The following is a 21,395-nucleotide window of genomic DNA, read 5'->3' on the forward strand; positions in this document are numbered from 1 at the left end:
AAGCGGAATAGAATTTAACATTAGTAAATAATATAAAATAAATATTGAAAATTGTAACGAGATAATTATGGGTAATAGATATATTATATCTAAATAAATAGATGTTATATGTTTTTATCAAAGCAAGAATTGGCATTTAGAGGGCATATGGAATATATTGGATCTAATAACAGAGGTAATTATAATGAACTTGTTTATTAAGTACGTCAGATAAATAATCTATTAAAAATACATTTAAAGAAAGAATTAACTGATTGCCCCTGGATGTCGGCTTCTTATAGAAACACAGCTTCCCTATCATCAAATGTCACGGCACGCCCCTGGTAGTCCGTAAACTTCACACGTGTCGGGCTGTGATTGGCAAGGACTTGTACAAATGGATTCATAAAGAACGGAACGTATCTACCGTGTTATAGAGGGGTCGACTGTAAGTAACAAATTGAAATTTAATATATATTTAGAGCACAAATCGAGAAAACACAGAATAAATTTTTAATTAATGAAGATAAACGTGGCGTTAAATGATATTAGAGCGCATGATTCTGAATTTAGGTTTTTTCTCAGGATGCAAAATTATAAATGATTAAAATCTGATCGCAATCAAAACAATGAAACTTCAAATCTGAATCATTCTAATAAACAACTTTTATTCCTATATTTCATGTTGTAATGAGTTATATATATGTACGAGCTTAATTGTGTTATAAACAAAATCGTAATAATTATTTAATTTTTTAAAATGAAATTGAAACGTCATTATCATATAATGTAAGACACAAAATAAATTTCAATATTTTAATGATAATTTTTGGAGGTGTAATGAGATGAAAGCGCCATTTTTAAAATATAGTTTAAAAAATACACTAAATTTTGAAAATTACAATGATATTTTAATTTTACGAATTGTTTTTTAGTTATATAAAATAATTTAATTTTAATTTAGATTCGTAATTAAAATTATACGCCGTATAATAATTTCATTAGAAAAAAAAAAAAAAAGAGTATTTTGGTTTTGGAGGTGTAATGAGATGTTATAAATACGTAGTAGGTGACTAATTTAATTAAATTTTTTTATTTAATTGCTTTTTTTAATTAAATAATACAACATTTGCCTGTTGTAGAATTAGTATGTTAAAATAAATAAAATTATTTGTAAACTGCGTCATTTCGATATTTTGTACTTTTGTCGTTTGGCTACTCCCACGTGACTATTCAAAGATGGCGGACGAGTCTTGGGGTAAGTAAAACGTTGAAAATGAATTTTAATGACGTTACGGTTGTTATAAACGAATTGAATGAATAAAGTTGAAGTATTTTTAGTTACTAATAACGTTATTTTGTCTGTAGATAACGAAGACTACGAGCCACCTGCCTTTACAAAGCCAGCGATCAGTGACAGATGGGAAGGTGAAGACGAAGATGATGATATCAAAGTAAGTGAAGCAAATGCTACAAAATAATTCGTAGATCAATATCACGGCTAAAAAATGACCTCACAGTTAACATAATTTACAATATTCCATCGTATTCTTAAGTAAAATACAATTAATTCGGTAAGTTCTACTGCCCCAGTTTTCATAAAGGTTATACTGATTGGTTGAAGTTACCTTTAGATATATAAAGAAGTAACATTGATTTAACTTCATATTTCACACAGTTTAATCATAAATCATTGGCAATTTTTCTTAATTAATTAATTTATTAAAATACTTCATTTTAATTGTATTTTTAATAATAAAGGGTTGTTCAGGTTTGTACTGTACACAAAGTACTGTGATAATACGTGTGACGTTGGTATATAAAAATCAATTGTGACGTAAGCTAATAAGAGAAGAACAGATTTAATAATGTAATGGATGGGTATGATCTCTGTTGTTTTTATGATAGAAGTTAATTCATTATTGAGTTGTGTGAGCGAGAGTGACAGTCCCATAAGGGATGGGATGTTGTTTTTTTGTACTGGCAAATTGATTGTCCATTCGAGATGTATGTATATTTTGATTTTATACCATACTATAAAAAAATAGGAATGGAAGTGAGTACACTGTACCTAACAAGTATAGTTTATTATTTATATTCACTCAAAATCTAACAATGAGAAATTTTTTATACCCATTGTGATTGGCTTGATCCCTCAATATATGTACAGATGTCATTGTCTGTGATGCCTCTTTTGTGTTGGGGGAATATGTATGAATTTATATATTTCATATTCAATTTCTAATTATATAAAATGGTGTAATATATGTTTATGACCATACTATACTCTAAAAAACAGCATACCTCTGAACCTTAAAAATACAATTCCAGAATAGTTTATTATAGTTTATTAGTATTACTATGTAGTTTATTATAGTTAATTATTTCATTTTCTGCATTCCATTTGAGAACGTTTTAACCTAAAGACGATCTCCTTTGTAGATAGAAAATGTGTTTTGTCTGCATTTGTCTATTCTGGAATTGTACTTTTTAAGTTCAGAGGTGTGCTGTTTTTTATGATATAATATATTCCAGTCTTAGTGTTTGAACCATACTATACTTTTTTATGCATTTAGACACAATTTATATTTAAGTAACAAGCTTCATTTTTCTGAAGTTTTTTGAATGAATTATTATTGTTAATCATAAAAAATTTCAGAAAAGTGAAGATTTATTGATAATGTGATCAAATATTTTCAACTAGATTAAATAATTTTGAATTATTAGGATAAAGACAGAAACAACTCAAGCATAATTTTTATAAGTGATTTGAAAATTTATTTTTGTTAGGAAATACAATGAAATCTGTTTATTATGATTGTTTTGAGACCTATATAAGTTGATAATAAGTGGGGCAAGTGAATAAGACTATAATTAGTGGAAATTCTAGTTTTATTATCCTTAAAGGATGTATTAAGGCAATTAAAAATTTTGTAACTTGAAGATTTATTAATTATTACTATTTAATATGCAATTCATTCAATATTGTTTGTCTGCTACTGCCTCTAACAACAGCTAGCATATAATTGAAGTAAGAAATGTTAGCAATTTAAAATTCAGTAGTTTCAGTAGACTAGTAATAATGATTGTATGCTATCAGCCACATAGGCTGATAATGTGAAAATGCTTATTTAAGCAGAGATGGTGATGATAACTGAACTCCAAAGTGGTCATATTTTAACTTATATGCTTCAGGTCTTGTTAATTCTGATGTAATTAAACAATTGATAACATAAGCTGTTGTCTGCTGCATAACATTTTGTAAATTATGTTAATACATGCAATTTTACATAGTTTGTCTGCAGTTTTATCTTGAGATTTCTTGAACTTTGAATGCATGTATATGCATTGAAAGTTCCAAGAGAGTTAATTATGACTTTATAGAAATAACTAAACATTATATGTATATATTTTACAGTGAACATAATGCTTTATCTGTATAATTTAATTATTATATGAATTTTTACAGATATTACGATTTGGCTCAATGTGTGTGTGATTACATGTAATCAGAATATTTAATTTTATTTTGTTTTTACATTTGTTGTTTCAGCTATTAATCAGTTTCTTAATTAATAAAATTAAGCATAAATTATGGTTTGTGAAAACTATTCAACAAGTGAAACTTTGGTTTGTTCTAAATTAATTCCAATTCAAGCTTCTTATCTCAGAGAAAGTTTATTTTTAGAAAAGTTGATTGCTTTTGGATTATATTTCCACTATCAGAAGTTAACAAAAGAAATAAAGATCAAAAGACGATGCTAGATTATTATTAACTACCAGCATCCAGTATTAAGATAAACACAATGATGAGAGAGATCATTCTGGCCATTTCCTGTGAGACCAATCTCAATAATTTTGTGAAATGCAGAATCACATTAATAATAAATAATAATAGAATTATTATTATTTATTAATCCTTGGTTTTTTATTACTAGACAAATTACTTAGTCAAAATTATATTAAAAAGATAAATTTTGTAAATAGGTAGTTTCTGTTAAAGTAACAAATCATTGAACCGTAACAAAACTTAATTATTGCCCACATTATATCAGATCAGTTATTTGGCTATTAAATTAATTCAATTATAAGAACATGTCCTTACAGATATAATCTCTGCTATCCAATTTTATTATTTTTAAATTATGAAATAATTAATATTTCCAAGAATTCTGAAAAGNATAATTTATATTATTATTAAAAGATATAATTTTAATCATTGGTTCGACTAGATTTATTAGTATTGAAAATAAGTTATGTTAAAAAGCATAACATATACTGTAAAAAAATTACACTAAACAAACACAACAGACAAACTGTAACATAATAGGTTTTACATTTAGAAAAAATGTATTGAAAGCATCCTGATGGTTGTTTCACACATTAACAGGGAGAGGAATCCAACAACAAACATCCATTTCACAAACCATCACTGAATGATTGTTTGCAAAGTTTAAGAGGACTGGATGCATGGCCAACAAAGTATGTTCCAGCCACCTATGACCCAACATCTTTCAAGGTGTATGGAATGATTGGATCACCCACCTAAAAATTTGTATGCAACAGAATGTGAATCACATCAACCATCTGAACAGTTATTTTTACCTATGATATGCAACTTAAGGGACATCCTATATTACTTGTATGCATATTATATTTTACAATCTATGATCATTTAAATATTAAACTAAAGATTGTTTAAAATAGTTTCTCTTTTAAATTAAATCTATAAACTACCATAACATTTAAAATAAGATAATATATATAAAATATATGTTTAAAGAAAGGAAAAATAAAATTTCAACAAACCAGCTCCTTCTGTTCCATATTTATATTCTGGGGATGGCTTGCAGGGACGTAAATTTACAAAACTTTCTGGAGTGAATTCGACTAAGCATTGATGATAAGATAACCTAGAAAATATGACTAACAAACATTAAACTAAATAATTATGAATTAATAAATTTCATACTTATTGAAATTTTTAACTTGCCTCAAACATTTCTGTAGTGTTTCTGTAATAAATTTTACTTTTGGACTTAAAGGATCTAATGTTAAGCAATCACTCCAATCATCCCAACTCCATCGAAACTGGAAATTACTTAAATGATATGCAAACCAACTAGCAAACCTGAAAAATTAATTCAAATAATTAATATGTGTTAGTGAGAATATATAGAAATTACTAAGATAACTACTTCCAACACTTTAACACCTCGTTTAATAATAACGATCCACGAAACAACCTTTTTTACGAGGGTTATTTTCACTATTCAGTTCCACGAGTACTTTCGACCTCCACCGAGGTCTGCTTCAGGTGGTGAGTGTCGACCCGACCGTTGTAACGATGTTGCCAACGATGTTTCCGGAACACCAAAGTTATCAGACACGTGTTCCGCGCGGATCACAGCCGTCACCTGGAGGCCNCTTAACATTTGATTATTTTCTCACAATATAAAATACAGAAGTATTAACATGCATCAAGATTTTATTTAATGTTTTCATAAAAATTTGCTGGTTAATCATGATTAGAGAAAACAGAGTGACTATTGTTGATGAAATTTTGAAAATTAGAATTTCACATTGTAATTTTTCAAAAAGTTTTAAAACAAAAACTGAATTTTGATTTGAAGATTTCACTGTTTAATTTATAGAAGTGTGATTCATTTATCAAAACAATATATCAATACTGTATTATATTGAAAGTACAAAATTTTTGATTGTTCTACAAATATTTTATATATATTGTATGTACTGTATAATGGATTTTCTACATCTGATGCCAACTGTCCTTGCCAGTTTCAACTTTTCTGTTTTAGGCTTCTTGCTAACTTTATCTCATTACCTCATATCTTTAATAGCATTTAAGTTTGCCACATTTTGTTCTTCTCCATTTTGGGGTTTTCATTATCTCTCTCTCTCATCAATTGTTTACTAGTGCACCCAAATCACACAAGTAATTTTTTTTAAATTTCATTTAACTCTATATCCTGTACACTCTGTATGCTTCTGTAGTCAATAAGTTCTATTTTTTTTGTTAAGCCCCATATTGATAGTATAAGAATTTGAAGTATCCAATTTTGCATTTAAACATCACAATTGGATTTTGATCATAGTTGCAAGACTTCATATGGCAAATTTAAACAATAGACAATATGAAAAAATATGCTCAAAATACAATTGATAAATAATAGAATGTTAGGTTCTGTTGTGAATAACAGATTCATTATCAATCATTGAAAATGAATTATGTATTTGCTTTCAGTCATTAAATAACTTCTAAATTGAATCAAATTATTCTTAATTCTGTTGATTCTAATGTAAAAAATTATTGTACAGAATGAGATTCAAACATACAACTTATGCTCAACATGCTAATGGTCATATTTTCCAATTGAAACAAATAGAGTCCTTCTGGACATTTTAAGTTTAGATTAGTAAACTATTACAATTATGTATTCATTGTCAAATCAATTTGCATCCTTTGTCGTTCATAGCTTTAATCCTTATTATTAAGTTATTATTTGTGTCTTGGAAGTAAAATTTATTAAACATTTCATTATCAGTAATAATTTCCTTCTATTTTTTTTTTTTTTGTCAAATTAGGAATTGATGCAAAAATAATTTTGTAGAGTTGAATGTGCATGTTGCAAATCAGAAATGCTCATTGTGGCTAGTAATTTGCTAACACAAAGGAAATTTTTATTGCAGAATTATTCACATTTATTTGATGTAATTACTGTAAATTAAACAGAGAGACAGTTTACTACTTTCATCCTGTTGTGAGGCCATCTGGTCATGCAGTGTTGACTTACTTTCATAAGGATTTAAGTTTCATTGGCCCAGATCAGATACTATCCATGTTAATTGTATTGAAGGTTGGGTGTAAATGCAGTTAATGAGGTGCCAGTACTCAAATTTTAATAATTTATAAGATTTATTGATTGATTATAAATGATCTTTTAATTACACATATTTTGATTTGTTTTAATTTATTCTCTCAAATTAAATTGTATATTTATAGTTAAAGATATGCAAGAGGAATACAAATAAACAATATCATTTATTTCAGTCTGTTTTTATTGCACAAGTCAAATTCGAGATATTTACACTTTAAAGAAAAAACATTGTGGTTCAACTAGATAAACCAGACAAACATAAATTATGTCTGGTTTTTTTATTTATACATATCTAATTTAAAATTGTATAACATTAATATTTAAACAGAACCAGTTTAGTAATTTTTGTTCATTATAAAATTAATTCAATTAATTAATTACACGGTTTGATTTTAAGGAAAATTGGTACGATGAGGACACATCGGAAAAAGCGGAAGAAGAAAAACCCACAGATAAAGGTACTTACTTAAATTGCTTTTGCAAATTTTTCTGTATGTTTCGACGGTTGCGGTTTATTTTAGAGTTAGATTCGGATTCGGCCGCAGTTTTACTAAATAAATATATATTTTTTGAATGCTCAGCTGTTCTACCACAACAAAAAAAGAAGAGGATTCAACAGATTATAGCAGAAAAAGAAGAGAAGAAGAAGGAGCAGCTTAAAGTAAAAGTAAGTGTTGGATTAATAACAAAAAATACAGAAGTCGTGCTTGTTTCTAAATTGCAATTTTTTGTCGAAGGAATTAGAAAAAAAAGAATTAACCCCCGAAGAAATGTTAGCAGAGAAATTAAGGCAGCAGAAATTACAGGAGGATGCAGATTTAGAACTGGCCAAAGAGGCTTTCGGTGAGTTTGCCATTCGGTTTAAATTTGATCACACCCAAACCTTCAGTTACAGTAATTATATAATTGTTCAGGAACGGGCGACTTGCTACCCGAAAAATCTATAGAATCCATGGTTCCGTCGACAAAACCCGAATTCGACGAATTTAGGAAAGCGCTAGTTAAAAAAATTTCTCAGTTTGAGGTGAGTATTCCTCATTCTCATTACCTATTATTTTTTTATTACTTATTCTTTTATTTTCTTCGCCACAGAAATCTCCTCAATACGTACTATTTCTCGACGACTTATTTAGAGAGTTATGTGTAAACGGTAAGTCCGCCATTCTGCAATCACAATCGACTTAACGTACATCGCTAATCCGAGGTTTTTCTCTTTCAGTGGATTCCGAAGAAATAAAAAAGGTCACGAGTTCTTTAAATGCATTAGCAAATGAAAAAGTCAAAGCTCAAAAGGTAAATTCACAAAGTTGTTGTGGGGAGATTTATGCTCCGCATCTTGCGTTTGCCGAAGCTCTCTTCTAATTACGTTTAATGGAGTCCCACACACATCTAAAACCCACATTTTTCGTTTTTTTTTACAGACGACGAAGCATAAAAAGAAAACAAAAGGCAAAGCGTCACTTAACTTGGGCAAAAACGCAGACTACGAACTAGGAAATTTCGAAGACGAATACGAAGACTTCATTTGAATATAGCATTCTTCTAATTCTAAGGGGGGATTTATGTAAATGCCTAAATAAGTTTTGTTTATTAAATTTGAAAAAAAACAATAAAATCGTTTTTTCCACTTCTTATTACCACCAAAATGTTTTCTTACTCACGCGACAAAGAATTTAAAAAGAAAAAAAATCATCCGAGTACGTTCAACCTTAAGAATTTGGCAACATTGCCGAAGGAGGAAGAGGGAGAGCGCGCGCACGTATTTTAAGAATTCCTAAAGAGACGAACGCGATCCCGTTTCCGGCCATCGACACTACGTCACGTCCGGTCACGTGTCTCGCTCCGTCTATAGATCTCGACGTGTTGCCGTCGTGCGTTTTTTTTATATTGCCCCGAATCTCGAAAATGATGGTAAGTTATTTTTTACGCCATCCGTCGGAAAGGGGAGAAGAGAGTTATTCTCGTGGCGTGGGTTGAAAAATTTATTTATAGAATAAGCAAGCGGAGGCGTGGAAGGATGACGAAACGCGCTTTATAGTTTTGGAATACCTGGTGTCGAGTATGAGATGCTCTTTGGTTAAACTGAAGAGAAGTAGCTATAAACTCGGAATCAACGAAAAATGGGAAGTAGGTAACGTTTTAATGGCGAAAAATTTATTATTATAATTTTTTTAAGAATTAGTTCGAGAAAATAACTTCGTACTTGGCAACACTCCACGTCGCCGAGTTAGCGAAAGATAAACACACTTAAAAACCTATCTTTAAAAAATTCTTTTAAAATTTATTTCCGCTATAAAAATAATCCGTGCGGCGGGGGGAAGCGACAGAAACTTGTCTATAACGGAACCGCGTGCCGTCACGTGACCCGATTACCAGGCGTCGCGGACACGTTCTTCGATAATACGAAGAATCGATGACGGAAGTTGCGTTTTCGAAAGTTTTTCGACGTGCCGACTCGGATTTTGCGCTTGACTCATCCGGATACGATACCGGTTGACTCAACTGTTTTAAAGACGAGAAAATGTGTTTCTTGTAGTTTCTATGACGTGAGCTCATGACGATTATTTAAACATCTGCTCGTGTTTTTCTGACCAAACCATGTTCTAATTTCCCAATTTGTATGATGGTTAATACGTGTTTTAGTGTTAAACCGGTAAGAAGAGAACTTTTTTTTGGTGTGGCTCTTTAAAGAAATATCCCGTCGTTTCGGGGATATTTTTATTTTTTACATTCGTTTACGTTTCTAGGAAATTCCCCACGCGTCTTCCTTCGCCAATCCTAGAAAAGTAGGATATTTGAAAAGGTTAACAGGAAAAGGATGGATATATTCCGGTTGCTGGAAGGAACGATATTGTGTTTTGGATTCTACCAAGTTGTATTTTTACGAAAGTAGGGTAAGTAAATTTGTTCTAAATTATAGTTTATCCTTAGGATCGCTATAGATGAGTTAACTATAATGAAATTATATTCTTGTAATTGAGATTGCCACGGCAAAAATTTGTATGTATCAGCTTTAAATGAGTAAGGGTGGATGACTCATCTGTTACAGTTTTGTTTATTGTCCAGTTTACCAAATTATAGATTTTTGTATTTATCTTTAAGGATAGTCAAGGGAGAGAGAAAACTGCAGGGGTCATCAGTTTGGATTATTATGATCTGTGCGAAGAAGGAAATGCAAAGGATAATAGGCGTGCCTCTAATGTCTTTGCGGTGGGAACTTCTGTCCGTGGTTTCTTTGACGTTAGTGTTTTGTATTATATTTAGATAAATTTTGGTAGCATGAAGCAATTTACGCATTTGATATATTTCAGAATAGACATCTGTTCAGTGCAGACACACAAGAGGAGAGGGAGGAGTGGATCGCGGAGATCAGGGATGCCATTGAAGATGCCAGGGGAGGAAGGAGTAGGGCTGGCAGAACTAGAGCGAGTCAAGGGAAGGGTTTGGAGCATGGCGATGGTCTGGTGAGTGACTAATAACGTAATTATAGTGTGAATGTCAAAAATAAACTGTTAGGAGAGGATAAGGTTATGAAGATTTATCAAGATGTGAATTTAATTCTATGATGATTCATTACATCAAATCCTATTAAATGGGCTAGTAAATGAATCTAATAAAATCAATCATCAATGATTAGCTGAAGGATGAGATTAGAAATTTTCCTTTCTAAGTCTAGATGAAATTTATTTTCATTTACTTTCATATCAGAATTTGATAAAATGTTTGCATTAAATAAATGTGAAAATATCATTTCAGTCACACAATAGTCAAGAGAACTTAGAAATTGATGTACCTTCATCTGATCTATTATTTAATATCACAAAAGAGAGGACAAAGGGACCTACAGGTCGACGCCTACCACAGCGTAAATCAATGATGACCACGGTAAATATAACAACTTTTTTCTAAATAGTAGTAGAGCCCAAATATGTTAATTAAAAAATTTATTTACAGACTAAGAAAACTGAAATTGTACCTCAACGATCCAATAGTCTCTCTGCTCTGAATGAAATAGCAGAAGATCAAGAAATGTATGTATTACTAAATATTTAAAACAATTTCTTTCCAATTCTAGACATTAAATGAAACTGCATGTTTCAGTCACTCGGAGGACGATGGGGGAAATGTAACGGAAAATGAAGAAAGCGTTCTTCTTGCTGCTTCTGAAATCAAATTATGTAAATCTGCCAGCTCAGAACATAATGCTTTCTTGCAAGAATTAGAGATGAGAGTTGGTGCAGGTAAACGTCATTCATCCAGAACTGCTGTCCCTCCCAAAACAATCGAATCTGAAAGTGAACTGGAAACAGTCAAAAATGACATGGAAGTGATGAAATCCAGAATGACTGTTCTGGTAACGCACGTTGAACATGTAGAAAGAAATGTCACCCACATTCAAAAAGATCTGAATAAAATACAGCAGCAAGTTGTCTGTGGCGAAGCCAAGGGTGAAAAATTAAGCAGTCAGACGGATGCAATGGAAAAACGTCTAAATTCCGCACTAGAGGTAAAGTACAGAGTTTAAAATAATTATTAATATCGTGAACTATAAAGTTTTTTCATACTTAATATAAATTTATAAATAAAAATGTATAGCTTAAGCAAAAGAAAACAAACAACTTTCTCTTCAGAAGATTTTTTCATGCTTATTTTTGCACCAATGCCAAAAATTGTTTATAAGAAACTAGACTAAATGTATTAAATGTTTGCAAAGGCAAATTCTTCAATGAATTTGCATCATCATCATTATTATTCCAAACAAACACATTTTTCAAATATAGACCATCATCTTACAAAAAAGATAACTATTAAAATCAAGTTTAATTTTTAATTTAATTTTTAAAACGTCATAATTGAAAAAATAAGCAAAGTCCTAAAACAAAGAAGAAAAGTACATTAAATGTTTTATCAAAATGAATATTTTTTCTTTAACAGGAGATGCATGCAATGTGTGAAAATGCAAAACAGGCACTGCAAGAGGCTCGGGATACAAAAAACGAGTACTACAATTTGAAAGAAGAATTCAGAGAACTGTTACTAAAGATCAGAAATGATGAAAATAAAGCTATAATGGAACTATTAGAAACTATATAAAACTTTATAATCTATTTTTCTCTTGTATATAAAAATTGTTTTATGAGAATAAAGTATATAATACAATAGTTTATAAAATTTTAACATGTGTAAAATTTTTTATTTGGGACATAATTTACAGACTTCAACATTAACAAATGCATTTCTAGTTCATGGATTTTTAACAGAAAATTAAAAAGCCACAAGGCATATCTAATTCAATTTTCTTTTTCCTTTTTCTTTTTTTATAAAATAATGACAATGGATAAATATATGCACTTTTCTTTATTATTTTAGATATATGATAAGAATTACTATATTAAATTTAATGATAAGTTTTATGTGCAAAATGAAATTTTGAATTAGAAAAAGTCAATGCAATGTGGGATCAATTGTGTAATGCACAAAACTGTTGAAACACCATCTGAATGTGAGGATCGATGTCGCTGGTAAATAGTAGTGATTCCAGTGTACCGACATATTTAAATACTTGTTCGTGATGCTGAAAGAAAATTAAGGTTAGGTTGCATAACAATGATACAATTTTTCATCTGTTTAAAAACTTACATGGAAAAATACTTGTTGTAATCTTCCTATTGTCAACTGGAACCAGAAGTCATTACATTTTGTACCATCAGACTCACAACGAAGTATGTGCTCTGTCAAAATCATAATAAATCTTTGAAATATGATCAAAAAGAGATTCTTTTGGTCACTCTGTGCTGCTTCCAGCCTTTCTTCCATTCTTTCGATCATCTCGGCTGTGGGTTGATCTTTGCTGTTGTTACTTTTATCGTCCATATCCATCTCCTCTTCCTGGAGAAGATAAAGAATTTTATTTATCATTATTTTGCAAATTTAGATATTAAACTAAACTATTCTCATTTACCTTTTGTAATTTAATTCTAGCATCTTCTAATTCATTTTGTAATTTCTGAACATGTTTGATCATTTTCCTAATTGTCAAGTGTAAAATTTCCCAAACATACGAACTGGAAAATAGAAGCATGAGCAATATTTTAATAAATTTTTGTCATTACACTAATTATCATAAAAACTTTTATCTGGAACATTGTAAATAACAAACAAATTAATTTCACTATGTTATACTTACTTTGGAAATTCATTTTTCATTTCTTTAGAAAATATCCAATTAGCTACAGCAGAACATTCCACAATTTGGGTTTTTAAAAACTTATCAACTAAGACAGACATCATCTAAATCAACCGATAAATAAATAAAAATTCACTTTAATAAATTTTAATAATATTTAAACTATATATATAAAAAAATATAACCTGTCTGTGATTATGCCATAGTTCAAACATGCTTCTTAAAATACAAATCTGAGCTTCTTCAGACGTCGCTAATGTCTTGAATACATAATGAAATCTGAAACATTCATTTTGAGAAATTGCACATCAAGAAATATTATTATTATTATTGAAAAAAAACTTACTTTGCAATGGCAGCAAAAGAATGAGAAAATGATTTACTTGCTATATGTAGCAAAGTCTGGACAAATACATCTATTTTCAATGGATTGTGGGTTGGTTCCACTATTAAAAAAATCATTTTATGATGATATGATAAAAACTAAAACAAAATAAATAAACCATGCAAGAAAAGTACCATCATCTTCTTGTAACGGATTTGGTAAATCTTTAATGACAGTAAGAGCTTCTTCTGGAGTGCATTTTTCTTTGATTGCAGATGCTAACTGATGTGCAATAACAGTTCCTGGTAAAGAACCTGAAATATTTTCATAATTAATTTACAAAACAATCTTTAAAATAAAATATATTTTGTTATTTGATATCCATTTGGATAAATATTCAAAACTGCATTATGTACCAATGACCAACAATAGCAAATGCTGGTTTTAATGCTGATACAAGTCACTTCATATCTAAATTTCAGTCTTATCAACAAATTATTATTACTTTTTAAAATGAATTAATACAATTTTCCCAAATACGAAGTAAACATTTTAACAATTAAAATTTTGAATTTATAGAAAAATAGAATTTAGTTTTTAAATAACATATATAACAACCAAATTCAATTAGTATTGCCAAATAATCAGCCAAATTATTTATTGGGACTATATTAAGGCTAATTTAATTAATTAATTAATTAATTAATAATTAGATATAAAGCACTTTGGTAGGAGTAATCAGTTATGTCTCACATTAAATTTAATAATTAAAAATAAATAAATTTTTAATTTAAATATTTTGGAGTTGTAGATTTGAGTTCTGCCCAGAGTGCAACTTGAACCCACAACTCCCACTTATCATACAGATCCATTGCCAGTTATGCTACCCCTACCTTTATCAATCTTTGCTTTCAGAACGATTAATTATTTTAAATGAAACAATACTGGGTACTGTGCTTTTATCTAATTATTAAATTAGCCTTAACATAGCCCAATAATTAATCCAGCAGATCATTTGGCAATATTAGCTTTTAAAGCTAAAAACATTAAAATAATAAATTTTGTTTGCATTTAATTTGTACTTCTTGCACAAAATAAATGAGAAGTTTACATAAACAACTTGAAATTTTAAAGTATGATACAATATAGTTCTTTAAACATCTCTGTACATATCTTTAACCTCTTTTTTCCTCCATGAAATACTAAGTTTGTTAAAATCCCTGAGCACCATTTTAGGAACAGTGAAGAAATGGGATAAACATAATCATTTTGGACAAGTTAAAAATATCCAAGGTGAAGAAGACAGTTATGAGAAGAGAGGTTAAAGTTCATTGTGAGAAAGAAATAATTTCTTAATAAAATTAATGAAATTTATCATCTTATTTTTTATTATATTATTATGTATTTAAAAACTATTTTAAATTTTCAAAATTTGTTTTTAAATTAATGAAAAATAAATTCAAAATCAAATTACAATAGACTATTTATTGAAAATATGGATAATGTCATAAATTCTTTAATATCAGAATTAATGTGACTCAAAACATTTAAGTCAATAATAATAATAATTGTAATTAATAAATCATCAGATTATACATTATTAACTGTTTCAACAATGTAACAAATAAAATGTATTTAAATAACAACACTGAATAATAATAATAAACTAATATGAACCAAGTGGACTTGACTTAATTTTATCTAGTAATAAAAAATTAAACAATATAGTATTTAATTTTATTAATTAAGATACATAATATTTACTAGTATACAGGAGAACCTATGACTTTTTAAGTTAATTGTAGAAAGCAAAAAATTAGAGAGTAACTGTATTTTTTATATTTAGTCTGTGCTTAAAATATTTTATCATATATGATAAGTATACAATAATATTTACATTATATAACTTATCACTTTTATATACTTTTTCATTATTAAATTTATTTATTAATTATTTAATTAGCACAACAGAAGAATGCATATTATTCAATAATATAGAGTCACTTATTGCAAATACTTATTAATCACAAAAGATAGTTTTAATGTACAATACATACAAAAGTGGGTTGAATTTAAAGCTGACTTTTCCTATCAGCATTTGTATCACTAACAAATTTCAAATATATCAACATGAAGAATAGTTATTGATACTGTCCAAAAGTTGCATAGAAGTATGATGCTTTGTTTGACTGCTAGAGAGCATAGAGCAAATGTTGATTGCTGCTTGCTTACAACAAAATGGAAGCTGATTGTAACCAACAATACATAGTTTTTACCATTTGAAAAAAGCTCATAAAATGATGAAACACATGTATACTGAAACAGTTTTGACATGATTCCAGCATTTCATTGAATCAAGGCTTGGAATCAATCTTGGAAGAGACAGGGCTAAACACTACAAGTGTATTCACTCATTAACGGTATTGATATCATACAGACCATAAAGTTACCATTGATGAACTAGAAAATATGTTAAATGTTATGTATAAAATTCTGGACATTCCTGTATGAGTGTCCATAAAATTTTATATACAATATTTTGCAAATGAAATGCATTAGTCCTCAATGAACCCCCAACTTCTGATTCCTAAGCAGCAGCACATTTAAATGGAAATCTTCTAAAAGTTGCAATGCCAAGTAGCCAATCTGAGGGACATTTCTGTAATCAGTTGTCATTGGTAATGAAACCTGGCTGCATCATTTTAATCCTGAGGGCAAACAGACCAGCAGTGTGGAAATCATCTCCTCTCATTCCAAAGAAAACAAGAGTTGCTTCATCAGCTAGCAAGATAATGGTCATCATCATCTTTGATTATCAATGAATAGGGTATCAACATCGTGTGCTGTCACATACAACAGTCACTAGATAGTACTCAGGTATGCACATACTACTGTATAACATCTGCAGGAAATATAATAATTCCCATACCAATGGCTGACAGCTGCATTAGGATAATGCATGCTTGCATGTTCTAATGTGGTAACTAAGTATTTGGCAAAAAAAAAAAAAAAAAAAAAAAACCATCTGATGACTCCCAAATCCACCATAAAGGCTAGATTTAGTATCCTGCAACTTTTTTTATACTCTCAATACTGAACTTACAAGAAACCAATTTCTTATATACAACAGCAGTGGTCAAGCATCAAAGATGATTCTGAAGAATATCTAAAAGGATATACTAACAAGTAAGACATATCTTCCAAGACTAGTAGAAATGATGGCAGAAATGCACTTAATGAGGATGCTTTGAGAAACACTACAGTTGCTATGCCCCAGAATGATTATCATGTGAGTAAAAAAGAAAAAAAAATTTTTAATTTGTTTTAACTCACATTCAAATTGTCAGAAATAAAATGATAGAAAACAGAATTTTAAATAAAAAATAGCATTACTCAATAGGATGAAAAACACTAGATCTAGAATGATACAAAATTCCAAGAATAAGTCCTGTTAAGTGGGAACAATTCTAATATATTCCAGAAAAAAAAAACACATTTTTCAAAAATACTTCAAAAAAGTATCGAGTAAAATAAATTATTTACTTTGTAATAAATCTCAAAATCATGAATATATTTGTCTTTATTCTCTTACAGTCTTGGTCTATTATCAAATAACTGGAAAATGCTGAAGATTAAATTCAAAAACTTGGAATTAAAGGCCTTTAATGCAATTTTATACATCATATTGGTGAAACTTTTTTCAAGCAACATTCTGTCAAGAACACAAAAAAATCATAATCAAACGGTAAGATCTGGAAAATATAAATTGTTTGACTTCCTAGTTGAACTTAGTTTTTCCTGAATTTTCACTACAATAAAAAAAATTAATCCTATTTACAATTAAGGTAAATACACTTTAAGCATCCATCACTGCTAAAATAAAATTCATTACCTTGCCAAATTGTCTAATCAAACAGAATATGTTAGTCATGATGATCATGTTGTGACAAATGTCTTTTGAAATATCACAGAACACACAGCATTACCTAACATAGGTGTAATCTAGTTTTAGTGATACTGAAGATGGCTTTCCATATGGTCATCATTGATACTTTTGATACAATAATCAGAGGATTCATTATCAAGTAGTTTAAAAAGTTTGTTTTTCATGCACCTAAACAATGAAGTAAATATTGTCAATAATCCAATAAATTTTGACTAGATGCAAAAGTGATATCCATATATCACTTTGTCACAAAATGTATCCAATTTTGGTACATTTAATGTTACTTGAAAAAAAAACTGCTAAATGTATGTCTCATTTCAAATGAAATCTAAATTAGTTCATTGTAAACCTTTAGTAGACATATTGCTTGCAGTTTATCACTTATACCAGAATTGTCATAATAAAGTTGACATTTATGACAGATTTTGAAAGACAGACAATTTCTTCTCTACATAGTTCAATTTCTTTACAAGTGTTTATACTACCAGTAATCATTTTTTTTTTCAGAACTCATAACATTACATGTCTGAAATGCAATATTCTATTGTAGGCAGCTTTTAATAATACAGGTATCCCTCATATAGCACAGCATTTCTACAACAGTGTTTTGCTCTGACATGGTTTGAGAATTTAGGAAATCATCTATACAAAATTTCACAATTTTTAAGTGCAAACTCTGTTATTCAATATTTTCTATTCAAGTAAGCATACATCTTGTTTCAAATTTGTCCATGGATTTTAGAATATTAAAATTTTCAATTTTTTTTTTTTGTGCATTTCATCAGATTTACTTTAATGAAAACTGATAAAGCTAGGACAAGGAAGAAAGAATTGCATTAAGTGTTTAGCCTTTAACATTATAAAAATAAATATATGGTGACACATTTATCTTCATATTTACTGAAGTTTATTTAAACATTTTTAGATAAGTGTTAACTACTGTTAAAAAAGTTTAATAATTAATCATTTGTAAAAATGACAAAGGAAATACAGAAGTATCTTGATACTCAAACTGTTCCCAACTCAAACAATTTGGTATTTGAACAAAAGTCTGGAAAGAAATTGTTTGGTACTCAAATGAACAAATACAACCTGCTAGAAAAACTTTTTGATTTTTTAAAATTTTTATCATAAAAAATGTTATTAAAATGAAGACATTGCTGATATTTCTGATCAAGATTGACAAAACAGCTTAGATGATGATACTTTGTAAAAAAAATGCTCTCATTTAACTAAAAATAATATTACAGTGTAATAAAAGTACTTTTAACTGTGATTGTTAGTTATTGATTGTTAATAAACTATTTATTGCTTTAACAAACATATTTCTCTCAGGAACAAAAAAGAATAGTATGCTTATGTTAACTCTCGCAACCTAACCCCTTGTTTTGCACTAGTCCTTTGTTTCATATAGCACAAATTCACATAACATTGCACTTTTTTGGAATGTAAATACCATATTATACAAGGGATACTGTACATACATTTTGATTTATTCACTCAAAAATTGCTTTACTGTACAAATAATACTTATGACTGTTATATCAACATAATTACATCAAATATACAAATCAATATAATTTTCTTGCATAACTCAATTCTTAATTTTATGACAGCATAATTAAAAAATGATTATATGTATTTCTATGCAAATGTACTGTACATTCTGGGCTGGAAACTAATAAAATTTTGAAAAACAGATCACATTTAATGAAAACTAATATGCAGATTTATAAATTGTATTACATAAACTAATCTAATATTAAAAAAGGAAACTGTATCCAATATGCTAATAATGCAATAACAACAATGATATGATACATTAAGTTTTATGTCAATATTTTACATTTCCCAATTAGTGAATATAGTATGTATTTAATTATATAAAAAAAGATCACTATATCACAAATAAATCTTTAGGTAAAATGTAATTCTATAAATAATTTAATAACTTTAAAATATACATAATTTACTATAAGAATAAAAATTTATATGTATAGGTAAACAATATTAATAATTTTATATCTGAAGTATCTAAATAAATTTTAATAGATTTACTTTTAATACATCTCCAAATCCACCACTTCCCAACCATTGTAATATATCAAATTCTTTTAGTAATCTAGAATTTTCTGGGATGTGTCTTGCAAGCTGATGAATTGTCTGATCTGAACTGCCATCTGAAAGTTTTTGTAAGACTTTAAAAACATGAATATTTATTCCAATACAACTGCTTAAATTTTATAAAATGCAGTTTTTATANTGGAGGTCGAAAGTACTCGTGGAACTGAATAGTGAAAATAACCCTCGTAAAAAAAGGTTGTTTCGTGGATCGTTATATAGAAATTATTTGAAATCTCCTTACCTGTCTATACAATCAGTATTCATGGTATCTAGCCTTTCATATAATATTTCAACAGCTTGTGCCAACTGAATGTAGTTAAGGAATATAATAATTTTTTGTTAAATATTGATTATCATAAGTCAGTGAACTGAGAGAATAAAGGATACAACTTGTGGCATTGTGCTAGGCTGTAATTTACATAATTCTAATAAAAGAGAACCCATGCATACTTCTAAATATGGAGAAACAGGCAATTTGAATAGATTGGAAAATATTACCTATGAAAAATTTAATGAATTATTTTTCAAATTATTAAAATTTCAAATTAGTCATTAAAAAGGTAATACATAAAATTTTAGTCTTACTTCAACAATCATATATTCCAAAGGAATTTTATGTTTTCCAGGAAAGCTCGCGTCGTTTCGTACACTGTGCTAGAATATTGTCACATTTACACATAAAAGGGGTAAATTTCATTTTTATATTATTATTAAAAGATATAATTTTAATCATTGGTTCGACTAGATTTATTAGTATTGAAAATAAGTTATGTTAAAAAGCATAACATATACTGTAAAAAAATTACACTAAACAAACACAACAGACAAACTGTAACATAATAGGTTTNATGTTTTCCAGGAAAGCTCAGCAACTGGGCAGCACTTGAAAAATATATTGTCACATATTACCATAAAAACAAATAATTTCATTTTTATATTATTATTTTTTGTTTAAAAAAATAAAGGTATGAATTTTAAATGTTTTACAATATGTATTTAATAAATTTGCATTATATATTTAAGTAATGTGTTTGTTAAAAGTATTTTTTTATGTTATAAAGTACAGTGGGTGATCGGTTAACGAACAGATCGGACAATGAACACTTTTGCGAAAGATTTTTACGTTCAGACAACGAACACATGATCGGATAACGAACACCCCACAGAACAAACAAGAAGAAGCGACATAAAATAACGAATACCGATTGGACTTTCCTTGTCTTCGGGCAACAATTCGAAACTTATCGGAGTGTGGGAGACGTCGAAATCTACGCTCAAGCCGGTATATACCGATCGGATAGTATTCCTCCGAACTTTAAAACTCTTCCTTATAATTCCAGCCTTTTATTTTTATGAGAAAATAATTCTTTTATGTATTCGTGAGACTGTTGGGTAAGCACTCGTTAAGTTTTGCGTCTGTTTTTTTATGTAAGGTGAGAATATAATAGCAAAGGTAAAGAGTTGGCAGAAGATGCCTAATGTTGCTGGGCAGTATGGCATTATAAGTCTAAAGTAGGCTGCAGTTCATTTTTTTAAGAAAAATACTGTATAATCAAGAAGACTCAAGCAGCTAAACGAGTAACAAAAATCACATCTGAGAAATATAGAACATCGAAGAGTTTATAATGGAACCTGAAACAGATCTGACGACAGAAGAATGCCATGAACTCTTGAATGAAGAACACCAAGAAACTCGGCGAGATATGTTTTCTTCTGAAAAAGAGGATTAATGCTGATATCTGTTATTAAAGATCCTTTGAAGAAGTGTGAGGATGTCAGAACAACGGTCTTAGAATGGCATCCAAACCAGGTTGAGGCTTAAGGATTTCTACAATTGCAATGCTATTAATTACTTACGAAAAATCCTGAAGAAGAGAGAAAAGCAATCGACATTAGACAGATTCTTTAACCCTTTCAAACTGAAAAAACATGACT

At 29.0% G+C, this 21,395-nt stretch overlaps 3 protein-coding genes across 5 annotated transcripts in view; 2 read left to right on the forward strand and 1 right to left on the reverse strand.

The window, feature by feature from the left end:
* Positions 1 to 1,126: 1,126 nt before the first annotated feature.
* On the forward strand, positions 1,127 to 8,512 carry LOC111632643 (eukaryotic translation initiation factor 3 subunit J-like). Its single transcript, XM_023377137.1, has 9 exons — positions 1,127 to 1,237; positions 1,348 to 1,433; positions 7,276 to 7,336; positions 7,460 to 7,545; positions 7,616 to 7,721; positions 7,793 to 7,902; positions 7,971 to 8,028; positions 8,098 to 8,171; positions 8,300 to 8,512. Exons 1-9 carry the CDS (start codon positions 1,219 to 1,221, stop codon positions 8,405 to 8,407), a joined length of 708 nt encoding a protein of 235 aa, XP_023232905.1. The 5' UTR covers positions 1,127 to 1,218; the 3' UTR covers positions 8,408 to 8,512.
* The window catches only part of LOC111632639 (nuclear cap-binding protein subunit 1-like), a 42,841-nt gene continuing 25,684 nt past the window's right edge, over positions 4,239 to 21,395 (reverse strand). Inside the window, exons 12-17 of the mRNA XM_023377133.1 lie at positions 20,311 to 20,342; positions 20,046 to 20,077; positions 19,848 to 19,958; positions 19,702 to 19,766; positions 4,973 to 5,110; positions 4,239 to 4,892 (exon numbers count right to left, since the gene is read on the reverse strand). Coding sequence (XP_023232901.1) covers positions 4,757 to 4,892; positions 4,973 to 5,110; positions 19,702 to 19,766; positions 19,848 to 19,958; positions 20,046 to 20,077; positions 20,311 to 20,342 — 514 coding nt within the window. The 3' untranslated portion in view covers positions 4,239 to 4,756. The remainder of the gene's footprint in view (positions 4,893 to 4,972; positions 5,111 to 19,701; positions 19,767 to 19,847; positions 19,959 to 20,045; positions 20,078 to 20,310; positions 20,343 to 21,395) is intronic.
* On the forward strand, positions 8,769 to 12,056 carry LOC111632640. Of its 3 annotated transcripts, none has more exons than XM_023377136.1 (8): positions 8,769 to 8,789; positions 9,626 to 9,772; positions 9,981 to 10,118; positions 10,190 to 10,342; positions 10,635 to 10,763; positions 10,833 to 10,909; positions 10,980 to 11,385; positions 11,814 to 12,056. In XM_023377136.1, exons 1-8 carry the CDS (start codon positions 8,784 to 8,786, stop codon positions 11,970 to 11,972), a joined length of 1,215 nt encoding a protein of 404 aa, XP_023232904.1. In that variant the 5' UTR covers positions 8,769 to 8,783; the 3' UTR covers positions 11,973 to 12,056. The 3 variants fall into 3 exon arrangements, with proteins under 3 accessions (XP_023232904.1, XP_023232902.1, XP_023232903.1); XM_023377134.1 differs by lacking the exon at positions 8,769 to 8,789 and adding an exon at positions 8,810 to 9,005; XM_023377135.1 differs by lacking the exon at positions 8,769 to 8,789 and adding an exon at positions 9,417 to 9,531.

The sequence above is a fragment of the Centruroides sculpturatus genome, unplaced genomic scaffold (genome assembly GCF_000671375.1).
Source record: "Centruroides sculpturatus isolate CEXI.00-Female unplaced genomic scaffold, Cexi_2.0 scaffold717, whole genome shotgun sequence".
In the NCBI taxonomy this organism is placed as follows: Eukaryota; Metazoa; Arthropoda; class Arachnida; order Scorpiones; family Buthidae; genus Centruroides; species Centruroides sculpturatus.